The 19,768-nt window shown below is 40.0% G+C and overlaps 1 protein-coding gene across 1 annotated transcript in view; it reads left to right on the top strand.

The window, feature by feature from the left end:
• Positions 1 to 19,768, top strand: part of Kcnb2 (potassium voltage-gated channel subfamily B member 2) — a 475,981-nt gene that overhangs the window by 17,798 nt on the left and 438,415 nt on the right. The window contains exon 4 of the mRNA XM_031366921.1: positions 11,956 to 12,623. Within this exon, the coding sequence (XP_031222781.1) occupies positions 12,045 to 12,623 (579 nt within the window). The 5' untranslated portion in view covers positions 11,956 to 12,044. The remainder of the gene's footprint in view (positions 1 to 11,955; positions 12,624 to 19,768) is intronic.

Raw genomic sequence — 19,768 nt, forward strand, 5'->3', positions numbered from 1 at the left:
ATTTATATTAAAAATAAAAATATACTTTAAAATATTTTTATTAATTAGTATTAAATATATTTTATTAAGTAAAATGTATTTTAATAATATATTATTAATATATTTAATTATTTAATAAATCAATACATTTAATTATATATTATTTAATATATTTTATTAAAATATGGTAGAAACTATTCCACTGTGGCAGTCCCAATTTAAAATCTTTCCAGAACCCTCTTTGGAAACTTGTCAATTTCCCAGATTCCTCAGAGTAAGAATATCTTTGTCATTTTACTTTTGAGGAAATATATGTATACACACACACAAATGTGTGTGTGTGTGTGTGTGTGTGTGTGTGTGTGTGTGTTTGTGTGTGTGTGTATCTATGTGATGGAGAGTGACACCAAAGACACTGGATATCTACCTCTGGCCTATACACAGACACACATAGAGACACATACACACAGAAACACTTACATAGACACATAGAGAGAAGCACATAGAGTCACACACACACACACACACACATACACACACACACACACACACACACACACACACACACACACACACCATCTGGGGTTCTACCATTCAGGGAAAACCCTCAACATCTTTGTAAAGTTGGAAAATGAACTCTGGATTCAGATAATGCTGGGGGTGGGAGATTCCTGCAACCAACATTTACCAATTGTGTCATTTTGAGGAAGTTTGCCTTTCTGAACATCAATCTGTTAGCAGATAATACTAATACTCATCCTAACACGGGCTAAAAATAGAGAAGACACCTCACCATCAGAATTAAGTTGGAGTGAGCTCAGGGCTGCACAGGACGATCACAGAGTATTTGAGAGATGATGACAATGATAATTATTAGCAAAGTTCATGCATCAAATGAAATCATAACTTGGACTCAGTTTCAGATAGAGCTCCAAGAACATCCCACCTTCTAGGATATGTAAATTTTCCTTATGGACATTGAGATATTAAGCTGAAATCAAATCCAAATTAAGTCTCTGAATCTCATTGCCATATCTATCTTATACCCTCATGCTCTCTTGTTGTGAGCCTCAGTACATGAGGTTTTCTGAGAATACACAGCATGCTTTAAGGTTTTACCACCACCAAATCTAGTGTATCAGACTCTCCTTGAGGGGAAATGACGGGAAATGCATCCTGTCACATAAGCATTGCGACCAGGAAGAGCATCCCTGAACAACCACATTCCTCTTCTCAATTTTTTTGAGCAATTTCCCTGGGTGTAAATAACAATTCCCTCTTCTACTGTTCTTTTTTTATTTTTTAAATTTTTTTCAAGCCACTTTGGAAATTATTTATTTCAAGACTGCATCATCTGGCATAATCACACAAACATAGGGCTTCAATCAGTTCATCTGTGGTCCTAATTTTCATGTTTTCAATCTAGAAACTATTGATGGCAATTGTCAGGTTCATTTTCTAATTCTCAAATGCTTCCATATTTTCTTAGGTTATGCTAAATTGTTATCGCTGGCAGTAATCAACACCTCAAGGTTCGTAGGTGTGAGAAGGTCATCCTGTCCATCTGCCTTCTGTCCTTTCAATTAACTGTTTGTCATTATCGTAGAATCCTAGCTTTTGTACAACAGAGACACCTGGCAGTTAAGACAACAGGTAGGGATAAGGAGAAGAATATGTAAACACTACCAATCACAGACAATGCTTAAGAATGATGCTTAGTGATCTGCCCTGATGATAATGGACAGAAAACACTATTCACAAGGGACAAAGACATAGTAGTTTCTATACTTCAAGGATCTCATCCCTTTACTAACTGAATAATAATAATAATAATAATAATAATAATAATAATAATAATAATAATAATACCACCAAAGCATTCTGATGTTTAAATCTGTCCGTTAATATGATTTTCCTTCCATAGTAGGATCAGGAACAAATCAACTTTTGATCAGAAAGACAAAAAGAAAAGAGGGCTCAAGGCAAACTAGAGGAAGATCAGGGGGAGAAGAGGAGGGGAAGAAAGAAAGGAGAAAAGGGGATGGAGAGGGAAAAAGGAGAAAGGGGAGGAGAAAGGCAAAGAAGAAAAGAAAGATGAAGAAAAGGAGAGGGGGAGGAGGGAGGGAAAGAGGAAGGAAGAAAGGAAGGTAGGTGGGAGAGGGTAGGGAGACAGGGAGAGAAGGAGGGAGGGAGGTAGAGAGGGAGAAAAGGTGGGAGGGGGAGGGAGATGGAGAGAAGGAGGGAGGGAGGCAGGAAGAGAAGGAGGAAAGGAGGCAGGGAGAGGAGGGAGGGAGGCAGGGAGAGAAGGAGGGAGGGAGGCAGGGAGAGAAGGAGGGAGGGGGAGGGAAACGGAGAGAAGGAGGGAGGGAGGCAGGGAGAGAAGGAGGGAGGCTGCCTGGCTTCTGACTATGACTTTGCTATTTCCCTAAGAGAGTGTGGATGCACTATAATAGTCCGTTGTTAGCTTTGTTGTTGTTGCTGTTGTTGTTGTTGTTTGCTGCTGTTGTATCATTGTGTCTGTCTAGTATCACTGGATTTACGTTCCATGATGTAACCAGTGCTCTTAAGCAGAGTAAGTCCTCAAAAATATTTACGGACAGTTGAAGAAGAGAGAGCTCTAAATGATCTACAGGAGGGTACAAGCATCTTAATAAATAAAGCAAATTGATACCTCACTGAGTCGGGGGCTGTGGCTTCTTTCTGAAAAAGATATATTTTTTGATATCTTATAAGGGTTTGTGAGAAAGAGAATTGCAGAAGAACATTTCATGCAGAAAGTCATACTGAATTGGAGAAATGACAGATACTATGAGCTATCTAGAATGAAAGAAAATGACTTTTAAGATAAATAAATACAAAATTTAATGTGGTAACCACTGTTGATATAGGCTACAGGTACCTGGCTGTACGAAGACTTAAAATGGGAGAACTGTTGTATACAGTTAAGGAGGACAGAGGGACCCAGACTGTCAGCTGTAAGTCGATGCCTTGAGGTAAAGATGAGGGGAAGTGCTGTACAGACTTTTTGTGGCTGAGAAAGAATAACATGTGTGCTGGCTGGTTTTGTGTATCAACTTGACACAAGCTGGAGTTATCACAGAGAAAGGAGCCTCCCTTGAGATCCAGCTGTAAGGCATTGTCTCAATTAGTGATCAAGGGAGGAGGGCTCTGCCCATTGTGAGTGGTGCCATCCCTGGGCTGGTAGTCCTGGGTTCTATATGAAAGCAGGCTGAGCAAGCCAGGGGAAGCAGTTTAGTCAGCAGCACCCCTCCACAGCCTCTGCATCAGCTCCTGCCTCCAAGGTCCCGCCCTGTGTGAGTTCCTCTCTTGACTTCAATTGGTGATGAATAGCAATGTGGAAATATAAGCTGAAAAATCCCTTTCCTTCTGAACTTACTTTTTGTTTGTTCAGAAATACAAACCCTGATTAATACAGTATGTAAACATAAATCAAAAAAGATTCTAGGACTTTGAGAGAGATCAACAGGTGGAAAAATGTGTGGGAGAAACACAGAGCTAAGTAGACTTGGGTGTTGTGGACTTTGTGCCTTTATTCTGAGATCTTGGAAACCTGAGAAGTACCTTTGGCAAGAAAGGACCCTGAGCTGCTGGTGGCTAGGTCTGAAGTAGGCAGAGCCACTTGGAGAGGTCCCAGACAGAAGAAGGTGGTCATCACAGAGACTGGACTAAGAGGCAGAGGGAATAGATTCTGTGAGGTACCCACTCTCTGTTTGGTTACAGCCATTGTCCTTCTTTTAAAAGAACAATAAATAAAATGCAGGTTAGTGTTTCTTGCTTCAATATTTTGATATGACAGTAGCTCTTCAAAACTCTCACTAATAGGTTAAAAAGCCAAGGACAGCGCGGCAGCATGTGCTCAACACTTATCTCAGCAAGGTCTGGGTTCTAGTTCAGCTCCACAGGGCCAGATGATGTCAGCTTAGTCATATGACCTTATTGGAGCTCAGAGTTAAAAGTTAAAAGGGGGCCAGGCAGAGGTGGCACACGCCTTTAATCCCAGGTCTTGGGAGGCAGAGGCAGACAGATTTCTGAGTTCGAGGTCAGCCTGGTCTACAGAGTGAGTTCCAAGACAGCCAGGGCTACACAGAGAAACCCTGTCTCTAACCCCCTCACCAAAACAACAACAACAAAAAGTTTAAAAAGGAGCATATCCAAGCACTCTTCTGCCATGTTCTTCGTTCTATGTAGACTCCACACATAGGCATATACTAAAGGATATTGTAATTTCCAAACACAGGGAGGTACTAAAGCATGCTCTAAGCATGTTGTAATATTTATATTTGAAGGGATAGAGAGAAGGCTTCTTGCTGAGAAATCACTGTTCTTCTAAGGACCTGAATTCAGTTCCTACCACTCAATGTAGATGACTCATAATATGCTGTAATTACAGCCCCAGGGGATCTGACACACTCTGGCTCCAGGGGTCCACACAAACATATCCACACACCCACAGAAACCGCCCCCCCTTACACACTAAAAAAAAATCGGAAAAAAGGTTGTTACTTGGACCTTAAGAGAGCTATAGTCTCTGCCATGTACTGGACTCTGGAAAATATAGAAAGGAACATAATTTGGAAATATATGTATACCTATAACAGTGTGAGAAATATCATTTGTGCAAAAATCATATTCCTGAAAGTTTTAGATTCATCATTATATGATTTGAAGCTATTAGAAGGAGCCTAATATCATGTTCAAATTCTATCCAAGTTTCATAAACATTTTTAAATTTGGTTTCATGGAAAGTAACTTTGCTTTGTGCCAAACATCCAAATGGCATATGGCATGCAATCCAATCATCCAGGGAGCAGGCTGTACCATCAGACAGAACCCCAGGGAGTAACTGTAGTTTGTGATTTTGTTTCCAAAAGATTTCTGAGGCCCATTGCTTGCCATACTGCACAGGGCTCTGAGCATCTCTGCTAGTTATTTTCTGTTTTTCTCATCCCTCTCATCTTTGTTTGTACTCCATTGTGACTTTGGGAAGACTTTTATAAAAAGAGACATTTGAAATAACACGCATCAGGTTCCAGCATAAAGGCACACTCTCCATCATAATACTCAACTCTCTACTTGAATGCCCAGGTGCTACTGTGAAGACAGAGCTTTATGGCGTATAGAAACAATTATGAAAAAATGAGAGGTCAGTGATTTGAAAGAGAGCAAGGAGGTGTATATGGGAAGGTTCAGAGGGAAGAAACGAAAGGGGGAAATAATGTAATTATTTTATAATCTCAAAAAATAAAAGAAATATTTTTTAAAGAAGTACTAAAAAGACCATTGGTCTGAAAGTAAGTCTAGAGCCTTTATGCTCTAAATATAGCACACACACATACGTGGTCTAATTCTCTAAATACTTTTGTATTCTACTGAAGAAAATGGTATCTAAATAAAATAGTTTATTTATAGATTTGGGGACGTCTGTGTTATTGAAGAATGCTCATATTTCATCTTCTTTAATACCTGCCTTTCCCCTTCTGACTGCGGCACAGCGCATCCTGTGACCACAGAAGGCAAAGTGTTTGGGATCTATTTGAGTGTATCTAAAAAAAGCGTCTCTTGTACCAAGGATAAAAGTTCTAGGTGTTTTTTTTTTTTAAATAAAGAGTAAATAGTTGTGCTAAAATTAAGGGTCATACTGACAGGAGTGGCCTTTGTTTGCAGAAGAGAGTTGGCCCCCAAACTCAGGCCACAGCAGCATCTGGGTCCTGACTGAGCCTGACTGCTCAGAGGCAGCAAGCAGCTTGGAATTCAGCAGGATTACCGTTTGCTGAGTTTTCTTAGAATTCATGAAAGGTTCCAGGAGCTCTGTGCAAAATCTCTTGACATAAGAAGTTTCATAGACTTTTAAATTGTTAGTTATTTTAAGGTTTTTTTTTTCACTTTTTAAAAATTGTTTTAAAGATTTTAGTAGGGAGTTGATATTTTTTAATGATTTCATTGTCATCTAACAGTTATTTTGTCTTTCTCTCTAGATATCAAACACAGATAATCTTTGTGGCTTTCTGAGATAGAAACAGCCTACAAAAGTCTACTCTTTGACACATACATGAAATTTTAAGACGCAATTGCATAGCTAGGTATGGATCTTCAGGACTGAAAGGTCTCAGAGCTATTGGCTTGCACACGCCTGGGGAGCGTGGGGCAACCACACACAACTGAAAGGAAGCACCCTGAGCCCTTTCGCTTTGTGTTTGCAGAGTCACACATGTGACTTACCCTGCCTGGTTACACCAAGGAAGTGTCAAGCATGTGACATAATGCTAGTATTTTTGAGTCTGCAGGGGAAACAAAGAAAAAAAGAAAACCTCCTCCTCAAACCTGGAACCTGAAGCTGTAATTACGATGCCATGATCAGAAAGTTGTGTTTTGTCAGCGTTGGCCCTGAACGGGTGGCAGCATAATTCCACGCTGCTGCTGGGAGCAGGATGCAGCTGTGCAAGCTTCGGGGCTTGTGGTTGTTTACTGCTTAACGAGTCACTCTCTTCTTAGACTGGAGAGGAGATGCTGAATGTGGTCCCTCGCGCTGGCCAACCGCACTGCTGCAGGCTTTACGTTCAGTCGATTCAGTCAGGACAAAATACCAACTGCCAAAAGAAAATATCCACTTCAATTTCATACTTCATATTAATGTATGCCCTCACTTGTTACTGGTCATTTACATAATACATTGATATATTACATATATAATTTAAATACATCCATTTATATAATACAATGACATATTAATATATAAATTCTATAGTTACTTAACACCTATAGTTTAAGTATTGAATCATTGCATTTGATACTTGATTTATATACAAGTTGAATTATGTGATTGGTGAATTTTTATGGGGCAAAATTATTATGATCAACATAATTCACATATCAGATTATATGTGAGAAAACACAGTAGCAGGGTACTCTTTCATTACTAAAATTAAAAACATAAATTTTATGAACACTCTGGAGTGGTAGAACATGATTCCTAACCCAGAGGAAACTGACAGATTCATTATTAGAAGTAAAATTAACACATCAGAAAAGAACATAGGTTAAAAGTACAATGTTACAGGATAGAAAATTAGCCAAACACTAAATAAAGTGATATTCAGAATGTTGCCTTGTCTAAGCCATGATAAAAACTGAGTGGCTCTTAAAGTGAAATATGCAAACCTCCTTCTATTAGGAAGCTGGAACTGAGAGAAAAAGTTTTCACTGATTTGTAGGTAGTCTGAGTTTATCCCTACTTAAAGTAAATATGGAGGCTGAAGGGAGGATAGGAAGGGCCGCAGGAAAAGAACAAGTGAGTGTCACAGAAGGTGAGAGAATTATAGATGTGGACAAGGAAACCGCAATGCAGTCAGACAAGTCAACGCAGAAAGCTCTGCCCAAGCAGGAGCAGGTGTTGTGGCCATTGGGCCACCTTCCACAGAAAGCAGCTTGGGCCAGCCACAGGAGCACATCTGCTCCTGTAGTCTCAGTTGCCTGGGAGGCTGATGCAGGAAGGGCTGATGGAGATTATATTCAGGAGTCTGAGAGTGGATTGGAAAACACAATTAGTTAGACTAACAATGGTTAGTCAGGGAGAAAGAGTATGAAATACTATCAGGGAGGGGCTGTGGAAACTCCATAGTAAGGCACATACCTTAGTAAGGGCCAAAGACGAGGCTCAGTCTCCAACACCTGAAAAATGATATCAGCTTGGTTTGCATATTTTTGTTTCTTTCCAAATGAGATGGTATCTTCATCTTGGGAAGTTTCTATAATAAAAGAAGTTATAAAACAACTTTGGGAGGCAGTGCAACTTAAAAAAATAATATTCTCTGGTTTTGTGGTTGTTTCCCAGGTTGTTGGAATGGAATGACATCGTGGACATACATGTTAGGAAGACAGACATAGAATGGAAGCAGGACTATAACTTGTAGAGTGGAGGAGACAGGGGGAGGGAAATCCAAAGAGGAAAGGGAGGGGGGAGATGCACAGGCTTATAGGCACAATAGATCAGTGGATTTCCAAGGTTTGGTTGTCAAGGCTGACACTTCATCAGAATTACTAGCTTATCTTGAAAGCTTTTTTGATTCTCTGAATACTACTCACAATTCTGTAGCTGCTAGAGAACTGATGTCTCTGTCAGAAAATAAGCAGAGCATCCTGCCAAAGGTGAACGATGAGCTCATTCAGTGTTAAGTCCGAAGAAAGTCAAATCAACAGGGCATTCTCACCCTCATTTCTCTTGGCTCTCTTCACTTTGAAAGGAAGGCATTGGGTTTCAGTCTGTCTTTTGTTGTGGGATCTGTAATCAACACTGGATTTCTTATAATAGAACTTTCTTGATCAGTGAAGAATACATTTTGAAATCTAAACCTTCTGACCTCCCTTCACTTTTCACCGAAATACCCTTTGAAAAAGAAGATTCTGTATAAGTCATGGATGTGAATCTACTTAAGACAAATACTAGTGATGCTGCTGCAGCATTTAGTCTCCATGATCATGTTACAAGATGACAGGTCTCACTTGAGCACAGGTAGGAAATATTTCTATCAGACTTAGGTTGAAGTTCTCTCTCTTTATCATAGACCTCATACGTAGAGTAATTAATTAAAGTACTGTCTATCTTAGGCAGAAGGCATGATATTCCAGAAAGAGTAGATGCATTTTATGCTTGCTTGTATTTGTGATGGCTGTTCATGGTTGTGAATTTGACACACTCAGAGTGAGAGAACCTCAGCTGAACAGTAGCCTCCATCAGATTAGCCTATGGGCATGCCTGCAGGGGCTTCTCTTCATCACTGATTGCTAGAGGGGGGCCTACCTCACTGTAGAGAGTGCCACCCTGGGCAAGTGGGCCTGCATTATAAAAGGAAGCTAACTGAACAGGAGCAATGCTTACTGATGCTTTCAGTTAGTAAGCAGCATGCTTCCATGGTCTTTGGTTCAGTACAAAGTCCCAGGTTTCTGCTCAAGTCCTTGCCCTAGCTTCTCTCAGTGATGTGGGAGTGTCAGCCAAAGAAGCCCTTCTTCTCCAAGTTGCTTTTGGTTCATGTTTTATCACAGCAACAGAGAAGTAAAGTAAATGAATATCAAGTTCTGCGCAGTCTGGCTGCACTGCCTGTTGTTCATGGGAAGTAGTCAGACTCTGTGGGTGGCTATAGTATTAGCAGGGTGAATTCAGACAGTGGAGGAACATCGAGGTTCACTCTTGGAATTGCCGTGCCTCTAATAGTTTCATTTGACTTTGCCAGATCTTGATGCTTGCTGTATATGCTTACTCCATATACATACACACATGTACACACACACAAACACACACACATCAGTGTCAGTAAGATTCCAAATGTGGACACAAACAACAATGACAACACAGTGCATACATTTGAAGGTCCAGTTCTCAATAGAGAAAAAGGATGAGACTCATAAGGCCAGGTCTTAGAAGGCCAAATGATATCCCAACATTTATTTAAGAAACATGAATGTGCCTTTTTATTATTCATTTTCTTTCACTGGTGGAATAAAACCTCGGGGAGATCCATGAATGTTTTCATTTTAATACATTTAGATGTATTTTTTGGAGTGTCTAATTCACTTTTTTTGATGCTACCCCTTATGGATTAGATATTATTCTGGTTTTTATAAAGGAAGAGTTCAAGCCCAAACAACTCTAGCAATAATTACAGTCCCTTTTACTTTGTGACATTGACATTTTTCAAAATCAGATATTAGGGAGATGTGTGTGTGTTATGTATGTGCTGAGTGTGTATGTATGTGTGTGTGTACTTAAAATAGTCCTATCTATCTGAAAACCTCCCAATTCAATTATACTTGCTGCTTATATCTAAAATGCTTCTTATATAGTCCATATACTATTTCTTCAGAAGACAAACATATTCTTTGACAGGATACTTGGCCCCCAGATGGAGAAATAAACTTAACTTACAGGTGGAGAATCCTAGGGTTTTCAGGAACTGCCATGCATATTATAAGAAAGCTGTAGTTATAAGGACCTCTGGGATCTAAAAGTTCATCGCTTCAGTCCTGGCCACTGACTGTGAAACGTGGCATTTAACATTAAAAAGGATTCTGTGGGCTGGTTGCTCAAAGCTGTGATTTCCTGCCAAAACCACTCAGAAAATATGAACCACAAAGATTCCTGCTGCTTTAGATGACAATCGAGACCAACAAGGGAAGAGCCCTCCATGTCAGTTTTAAATGTGTAGTGCCTAATGGAAAAGAGATATGAAGCAAAAGAAGACCACCCACCACACACTGACACACACTAACATACTGTGTGCATGTCCAGCTTGGACATAGGCTGACATACTGTGTGCATGTCCAGCATGGATATAGGCTGACATACTGTGTGCATGTCCAGCATGGACATAGGCTGCCATACTGTGTGCATGTACAGCATGTACATAGGCTAACATACTGTGTGCATGTACAGCATGTACATAGGCTAACATACTGTGTGCATGTACAGCATATACATAAGCTAACATACTGTGTGCATGTACAGGATGTATGTAGGGCTGAATGAGTTCTAAAACTTCACTTATAAATTTTTCTGACACTGTGATACCTTATGGAAAACAAAGAATCAACTCATTATTTAAATGTATTAAATCTCTACACAGTGTAGTAACAGTACTTAGTGATAAGGGCATAAAATAAAGGATGGGCTTGCTCTTGGCTTGCAGTATATTATGGGAAGATACTGTAATAATAACATGATGAAAGGCAAGAGATACAGTTTCTTGATCCCAGAGAGATATGTCATATGGAAGACCTCTGGAGGGGGCAACATCTGTCCCAAGTTTTGAAGGGAAAGAGATGGTTAATCAAAGGGAAATGGCAAAGATAGAGATTTCACCAGGATCCACTGTGGATAAGCCAAACACTAGAGCATTATGTGCATTATGCAGTTGTTGCAACACAAATGAAAGTCCTCTTTATCTACTTTCATTTTTTATGGTTTCAGTTAATCATGGTCTAACAAGATTCTAAAATATTACATGGAAATTAGCAATTCCTTAGTTTTAAAGAACTTTTACTATAGTATGTTATTGTAAATGTCTATTTTATTATTAGCTGTTATTAGCTTATTACAGAACTTAATTTAGAAATTAAAATGCAAAAAATATGTATTATATATTTATATATGAAAATGATAGATTATATAGCTCTCTATATGTATATTTCACTCTACACACACACTTAAAATTTGAGATTCCCCACTCAATCTGGTTTCCAGACAGTGACTTAAACAGAAAGGTAGGGTGGAGAGGATCCTGTGGGGCTGACTAGGGTTTATTTCCACTAACAAAGAGCCTTTGAAGGGCTAAGGCACAGGTCATGGGTCAGTATATGTTGGTAGAGAATTTTTGTAGCGATGTGGTGAGTGGTTTTCAGATGGTCAACAAGAGAAGTTGGTCTGATTTAATGGCTACTGGAATGATGCATACAAGGAAGACTAGGGCTTCGGCTTTGTGCTTTGGGGCTGGCGTCTCAGTAACTGCAGATGTGTAAGCAATATCAGGAGATACAAATGGCCAGACCCTGCAGTTGCATGAAGATGCAAGCATCAGGTACTCTTGGACTTTGGGTTGGGTGACTGGAGTAAGTACAGCCCTGTGGAAGGTCATCAACTGGACCAGGACCTGACTGGATTGCTTGGAGGCACAGGCAGTAGAACTCTGCCAGTGCTTTCTCTTTGAGGCCTTTATCAGCACCTGCAGTTCTTCAGCAATTTGAGAAAGAGGACTAAGGTAACATAATTGGTCTTTTCAACTTATAGATGTATTCAAATGGACACACAGTTTTCTCTGTGAACTTCACTATGTTGCTTTCAGTGTCTTATTACCCACAACATAGATGTGCAACTACAAAATAAATGACCATTAATAACTTACCTGGTTGTGACAGGCAGTCCTGTGGGAGAAATGTGAATAATCAAACGTTGTTGCTGTTTTACAGCTGATGTGGCCATGCCTGTTCCAGAGGAATCCTGCTTCAGGTGATCTCCTTTCTAAAGACCCCAGCTCTGTGGCTCTGTCCAGTTCAAAATGGCAGAAAAGGCACCACCTGGCTTGAACAGAAAGACATCCAGATCAACACTTTCTCTTCCTCCAGAACCTGTGGACATTATCCGAAGCAAAACATGCTCTCGGAGAGTTAAGATCAATGTAGGGGGCCTTAACCACGAAGTCCTGTGGAGAACTCTGGACAGGCTCCCCAGGACGCGCCTGGGAAAGCTCCGAGACTGTAACACGCACGAGAGTCTCCTGGAGGTGTGCGATGACTACAACCTTAATGAGAATGAGTATTTTTTCGACCGACATCCTGGAGCCTTCACATCTATTCTAAACTTCTACCGGACAGGGAAGCTCCACATGATGGAAGAAATGTGTGCGCTCTCTTTTGGCCAAGAGCTTGATTATTGGGGCATTGATGAGATCTACCTAGAGTCCTGCTGCCAAGCCAGATACCATCAGAAGAAAGAGCAGATGAACGAAGAACTGAGGAGGGAGGCAGAGACCATGCGTGAACGCGAGGGTGAGGAGTTTGATAACACCTGCTGCCCGGAGAAAAGGAAGAAACTTTGGGACTTGTTGGAGAAACCTAACTCGTCAGTGGCTGCAAAGGTATGAATACATGGTGCTGAGTCACCCGTGTAGCCAGAAATGGTGTAGCTCATTGAGTGTCATTTTCTTCACTGCTTTGGTAAGACAGAACAAATCGTGGCTACACAGATAAAATGGAAGTCCTTTTCGGCTTTGTAGGTAGGCAGATGTAGTCGTTCTTCCTGTGTGAAGACATAACGTGTTGTTAGTCTATGGGCAATATTGTCTGTAGGGACAGGCCTGGATCACAGAGGAGAGCTCTGATTCCCATGATGCATCACAAGGTGTGGTGGCAGAAGAAGCTGTAACAGAGAGTCTTGTAGACATGGACATGAGCATCATCTTTGCTCAAGAAGGTGCTGCTATTAGAAGTAGCAAAAGTGACTCCTGGCCTGATTCAGTGGAAGTTCAGAGAAAGAGAAGAGAGCATAGTCCAGAAAATGGAAGGAACATATGCAAGATCAGGGAACCAGGAGTGCTATAAGGCATGGGCACACGCGCATGAGCCCGTGCACACACACACACACACACACACACACACACACACACACAGAATACTACCATGTCTCAGAGTTTATGAGGTGTTTGCTTAAAATGAAGGCAAACTCAGGTTTTTCATTGTGCTTGCATATATAGCCAAATATGAATTAGTTTTCTGTTACTGACTTTTATGTTTGATTATAATGCATGATTCTGTTTGTCTAATTTTATCTAGAGCTTCAGGGGTGAGCAAAAGACACAGCATTTTACCTTCTGGGCAGGATGTGCATTTTAAATAAGAAAAAAATGTGTTTCCTTCATACACATTGAGGAAATGTGTCTTTGTAGCAAATAGACAACCTCAGTTGTTTCTTCTTTCCTTTTTATGGTGATGGGAGCCCTTGGTTTGCTCTTGATTGCTCTGTGTTTAGGAAGCAGTGTGTCATCCATGGGGTTCAGTTGGGAAGGCTGTTGCTTTCCCTGGCGGTAAGTGTTCAGTTCCATATTTAAGCTCCTGTTGAAAATATGGGATGGATTTTGAATGTGAGTAAAATAGATTCTAGATGTAAGTGGACATTGTGAGAGTTAAAAATTAACTTTTTACAAAAGACTTTCAGCAACAGAGGAACTAGCATGGTTATACCAAAAGTTCCAGGAAGAGTTTAACCAATTATGATAAATTAAGCAGGTAAATCAAGAAAACTTAAACGTTATGATTTATTTGATCACAACATTATTATTATATATATTTTGAGGTAGAGTGATGGCATAGAAATATTTCAAATATGTATTTTTTTACTTCTTTAAGATTTTTTGCTAATGCTAGGATAGGGTCAGTAACAGTTTTTCAGACAAGGGAGTATATTTGACTTCTAAAGTTTAGAAACAGTAGCTAGTCCTTTATCTCTAAGAAAATGATGCTAATAGTGGCTTATTGTAGTATACAATATGATTATTTAAGCTTGCTTTGTATAGATATGTGCTTATAACAATAAATAGAAACTACTCAGAGTCTTTCAAATTTTTATGTTGTCATGAATTGTAACTTTGTGTCCACATTATGAATGGGGAGTGACTTTGAAACCTTAAGAACTGCATAAAGCATTGACATTTATTCCAGTGTCTACATTTTATCTCTCTTTCAGTGGAACTGTTACAGAAATGTTTGCGTCTGATTCTATAGTACTCTAATGAAAAGTGTTCCTCTTTCATCTGAGCTTTGAAGCTTTTAAAAATAAGCTCTGCATGATGTTCAGTGTAAACTGATGTCTTCTTCCACATTCTTCATGAGCAATAAAACTTGATATTTTCGTAGATGGATTCTGAGGGATGAGAGTTTATGAATAATGTTTCATGGCTAAGAACACATAGTTATATAACACCTTCAGTGAATTGACACTCCAGACCTCATGATGTATTTAGGTTCCGAGTATATCAGGATTCCTCATGTGCGTGAAAGTTGTGTGAAAACATCAGGAGTTGCTTAGTGTTCTTAGGAGGCAGAGGAGGCCTAGATCTGTGGGGCTGGTGGATCCTTGCTTCCTTTTCAAATCATCGCTGCTTGCTTGAGCTCATGTTCCACATGCACTATGCCTTTAGAGGAGGAACTTGTGAAGTTTCTCCCATCTTCCCAAAATTTAAAGATTTATCCTTTTATCTCTGGAATTTCAAACCAATAAAATTGTTTTTTTTTCCTCTTGATTTTTCTATATTTTCTAATTTACCTGTAAAATTTCTTGTAATAAAATATAGTTGGGCATCCTAGGACTTAGGCTGAAGAGACAGGAAAATTGCTGGCAGGTAAATGAGCCCAGGCAGTTTCAGGGAGCCTGTGCTATGTACTGAGGCTGAAATTGTTTGCCATTCCAACCATACTCCTTGTAAGACAGGAAAAACTTCTGGTTGGACAATTCATAATAAGTTAAGACATCTTGCTGATATCAACTAATGTTCAGTAACTGAGTAGCAATTGCTCAGCTGTGCTGTGTACACCTGCTATGATGCACGTGCTCATTCCTGCCTGGCTATGCTTTATATGTGGGTAAGATCCTAACAGTAACAGTTTGACTCTTAGGGAACAGGCTGTCCATTCCCACCTAACAAGCCACTTTACCATTTAATTCTCAGATGTATTAAAACAATAAAGACAGAGAAGGCGTAAGAACAATGTCTGCTTGAATTGTCTGTGTTTGACAAATTAGCTTGTTTATGTATGCATAGATGCAGTGAACTATCATCACGCTTTTCATAAAATATGGAAGGTCTGGTAGAAACAGTCTCTCTGGGCCCCAGGCAGGGTTCAGTGCTAAGTGCTAGTCAGACATGGGTTAGGATGTCTGATCTTAACACCACAGCTGAAGGGAAATGCCTTTATCACTTCTTGGTGGTATTGTATAGCCTATGGTCTGGCATTGCAGCCTAAGTTTAAGTTTGTAAGATGGGTTTTATCTTCTTTCAATCCCGTCACTTATCTTGGTACCTATATTCACCTTCATGTTGAGAAACTGTCCGGAGTTGAAACTGTGATTGTTGGGTCCAGCCTCATGGGCCTGTAAAATGACTAGTACACCTGTCTGAATACATGTGACAGGAGATTTCTGGCTCTGTTATCCTTTCATAAGGCTATGGAAGGCCAAGGGCCAGGATTAACCCAAAGCCAGTTTACTGGGCAGTAACTTGGAATTAGATTTGAGCCTGTACCTCTTCCAGGCTGAAACAATTTAGTCTGTTTCCAGATTCAGAGCATTTTTCTCTCTTTATTTGGCCTTTTCCAAGGGAGCTGCAATAGCTATTTCCTATAAATATCACTGACAGGGACTTCAATCTAAGATGTTTTGAAGCTTTGAGTGAAAATGGGTGCTGTCTCCTGTAGTGCCCTCAGGCTTGAGGTGGACAACAGAGACGCTCAGGTGCCTACATTCTGAAGTAGATCAGACTCATTGGATACATACAAGGTCCACTCTGAATGTCTGAAGACAGACATGAACTGCGGATATCAGCTCAATGTCCAGCCCAACCAGAGACTATAGCACAGCCTCAGCCTGAGCATGGATGGAAATGACTCCAGACCAGTGGCTGGCAGTGGGCCCGTCTCAGGCTGAAGCAAGGTAGGGAAACTGAGCTTGACGCAGCCCTGACCTGATGAGAGCAAGATGCAGAAATACTTTTTTCTATTCAATGGAACTGGACAGGGAGAGCCACCCAGCAGCTGGTCAGACATGGCATGGAGTCAGGGGTGAGTGCTAGATCTTGTCCTCATCCTGTTCAGTTCCATCATTTGCATAGCTAGCCCACCTCATACACTTTCCCCACTACTCTTGAGACTGTCTTTCTTCCCCTTTCCTTCCTCACCCTTCAGGTTCTGCCCCCTCCCACACTCTTCCCACCCTCCTAGTTCCCCTAGGAGTCTGCCCTCTCTTTCCTCCTTCTCTGCCTCTGTCCTTCAACAGCAGCTTCACTTTTCTGATGGACTCTTTCTCCTCATCCTCCACCCTCACCTTTCTCCTCTTCCTCTCTCCTTATTCCTCCTCCTCCTCCCTCGTATCCACTCATTTCTTCTGTCTTTCATCCTTGGCAAATGGCTGTAGAGCTTAAGGAAAGTAGGAGTGGTTAACTGGGAAAATGCTTTTCAACACGTTCTTATTAATAGCCACATAAAGAGAAAAGATAAATTTTCCCCAAGGAAAAGGAAAAAACCAAATAACAAAAGAATTAGATGGAGTAACACTTTTCAGATAGAATGGAGCTCAGATTGCTCCAAATGGTCATTTTGTCTAAGTCTCCTCAGGCTTTCTCTTTAGTCTCCCTCTCCAACCCGCACCCCCAGCCCCTGATACCCCCTTGCAAGGGTTATTGTTTCCACTAAAGTTGCAGGACTCCTGGACAAGGAGATGATGCTGAGCCCCTGTCTTTGACTCCTTCTCTCCATACTGTGCACAGCCATCATTGATAGCAAGGCCAGCACAGTACTTGAAGCAGTCCTGGAACTCCTACTCCCTGAATGCCCAGGGTCAATGTCCAGAGCTTTCCACCATTGGATTACTCTATATGCAATAATTTTTTCAAAAACATACCCTCCCTTATACCACAGTATTATTGTGTGGTCCTTTAAAGTCATGGAAATGGGTAAAGGAAAATATAACAAAAGCAATAAAACACCCTTTGAGTTATCAAGAAGAATATATAGCATTCTCATTCTTTTTAGAGAATGTTGATCAATTATTCTAATGCTTTGAATGAAAAGGGCCATATGTGATGAAAGAAGAATGAAAGAAGAGAGCCATAGGTGGTTTCAAGAACTGTCAGATGTTGACTTGTGGGTCTGTCTATACAGAGCCAAGCTCTGCCTCTGATACTCTCCTTTTATCTGTGTGATGCTCCCCTTTGTGTGCAAAGCTAAGTGACAAGAACCATTTGCACAATGAATGAACTCATGGGCAGATAGATGACTGATGCAGTGTGAGTCCACACAGAAATTTGCTTTTATTCACGCATGTTTGCGATGGCTGCTGGTCTGTAACTCAAGGTGAGCCCACACATGGAGAAATCTGCTTGTACTCATATTTGTTTGTGATGGCTGCTGGTCTGTAATTCTTATCTAGGATTGACAGTTGGCTAAGTCCCACGCCAGTGGCTTGCTTTGATGTAACTCAGTTTTCTTTCTCCTTTCCTTTCTGAATCCATGTCTCTCCTTTCCTGTCTTCATTCATATTGTTCAAATAAAGCCAGTCTGTGCTCTTTTCTATCACAGTGTAAGAGTTCAAAAGTACTAACAGGAGATGGAGTTGAACATAATGTGGCCAGACTGTGGAGGAGGAACATTGGAGGATGAGTTTTTTATTAAAAAAACAAACAAACAAACAAACAAACAAAAAAAACAAAATAGAGCCTCATCTATGCAGACAGAGGAGTCAAAAATCCTAGTTAAAAATATGGATTCAAAAGAAAGCAGGTAAGAGAAAATATAACATAATTTTGATCCAAATATATCAAAGATTCCATTTCTTTGCACTTCTGGTCTATTTCTTAAATTCAACTTCTCTGTTTTTCTAGAAAGGTTTTCTGGGAAAGGCCTCTCTGTTTCTTTGAGAGACCAAAGGGTCAGGATGAGATGAGCAGGAGGATACAAGGAGCTCAGGAGTTCTGTTTGAGCCTAACTTGATTGAAGTATGAGGGTAGAGCCCGTGTGCTACTGCTTTGGTCTGGCTGTTAGTAACCCCCTTTGCATGTAGGGGAAGCAAAGGCATTTCTGCTCACACTGTAACTTGTGTGATCACCTTAACATGGCCATCATGGCCTAGAGTTGAGATTTAACTCAGATCTTCATGCTCACCAAGGAGCACTCTGCCACTGAGCTATTCTGCACCCACTTAAAGAAGAAAAATACAAGAAACACTCACTTTTCACTTCCTCATTTTTTGTTTGTTTGTTTAGTTGGTTGGTTGTTTTAAAGAGAGCCAATCTTAATTTTGGAATAGCTTTTTCATCTGTTTAAAAAAAAAACAGAGCAAAGCACAACAAACAAACAAACAACAACAAAATCCACATTAATTTCCATTAATTAAGAGAAGGATTCAGGCTTCTTTCAAACTTGACTTTTAAACCTCAATAACTGATTATTCTCTACATTAATCTAAAAATCCAAGAAACTTTTCCTACTCTGCTTCCCATTATCAAAAGCCAGAAAGCACAGCAGTCTTTAATGCCATGGCACATTGGCAGTCTTTAATGCCATGGCGCATTGGCAGTCTTTAATGCCATGGCGTTGAAAGCCTGGAATCAGAGCAGACTGGTTTTATTTCATGCAGGAGATTTTGTAAAGTGAATGAGCTGCTATTTTAAGTCAGCATAAGTATGATGAAGAGTGGTCACAATATTTAACACACTCCACTTTGGAAGATTCTAGAAGGGTTTGAAAAATGTTTTTTAATTAACTGCTCTTGCTGAAGCTTGATCCCTCACTAAAATAGGAAGAAGAAAGCTAATCCCTGAAAATGCTGGGAGCTTACAGGGACATTCCAGTAGAGAGTTTACCCATCTTGTTTGTGTTTAAGAATTTGTTTTCTAGTGGAATAATGCCTTGAGAGCCTGTCTTATAGTTGAATGGCACTGCTTTGATTCATTGAGGAGACTGCTAGAAACTGTTTTTTCCATTTTTATTCATATTTTTATAGTTTAGCATTTTCTACAACATGTCAACAGAGGACACAGATCTTTGTGGTTTTGTTTGTTGTTTTTGTTTATTCAAAACAGACTAACATACCTGGCTTGGCTTAGAAAAGAGACAGTTATACTGACTTATAATATGAGATAGATATATAAGTTAATTAATCTAGACCTGAACATGGGAAAATGTGATTCTGAATGTCATTGTTTTGTCTCTTTTAATGATCCACTTCTAAGTTTGGCAGGAATATTAAGCACATGACACAAAATGAATCTCTTCCCAGAGGATCCGTTAATATGACTATTATAAAGTTTTTAATTTTAAATATATAGTATTGAATGTCTTATTGAATGTTACAGTAAATAGTACACAAACAGTCATCAAAGGGAAAAGTTTTAGATGTCTTATTCATGTTTGATTCATCTGTACTTCTAAATTGTTTCACAAAAGATAGCTCACCAGAAAAACATGCACTAATGACTCAAATAAAAATCAGCAAAAACAACAACAAAAAAAATCC

Source organism: Mastomys coucha, unplaced genomic scaffold (assembly GCF_008632895.1).
Source record: "Mastomys coucha isolate ucsf_1 unplaced genomic scaffold, UCSF_Mcou_1 pScaffold14, whole genome shotgun sequence".
NCBI lineage: Eukaryota > Metazoa > Chordata > Mammalia > Rodentia > Muridae > Mastomys > Mastomys coucha.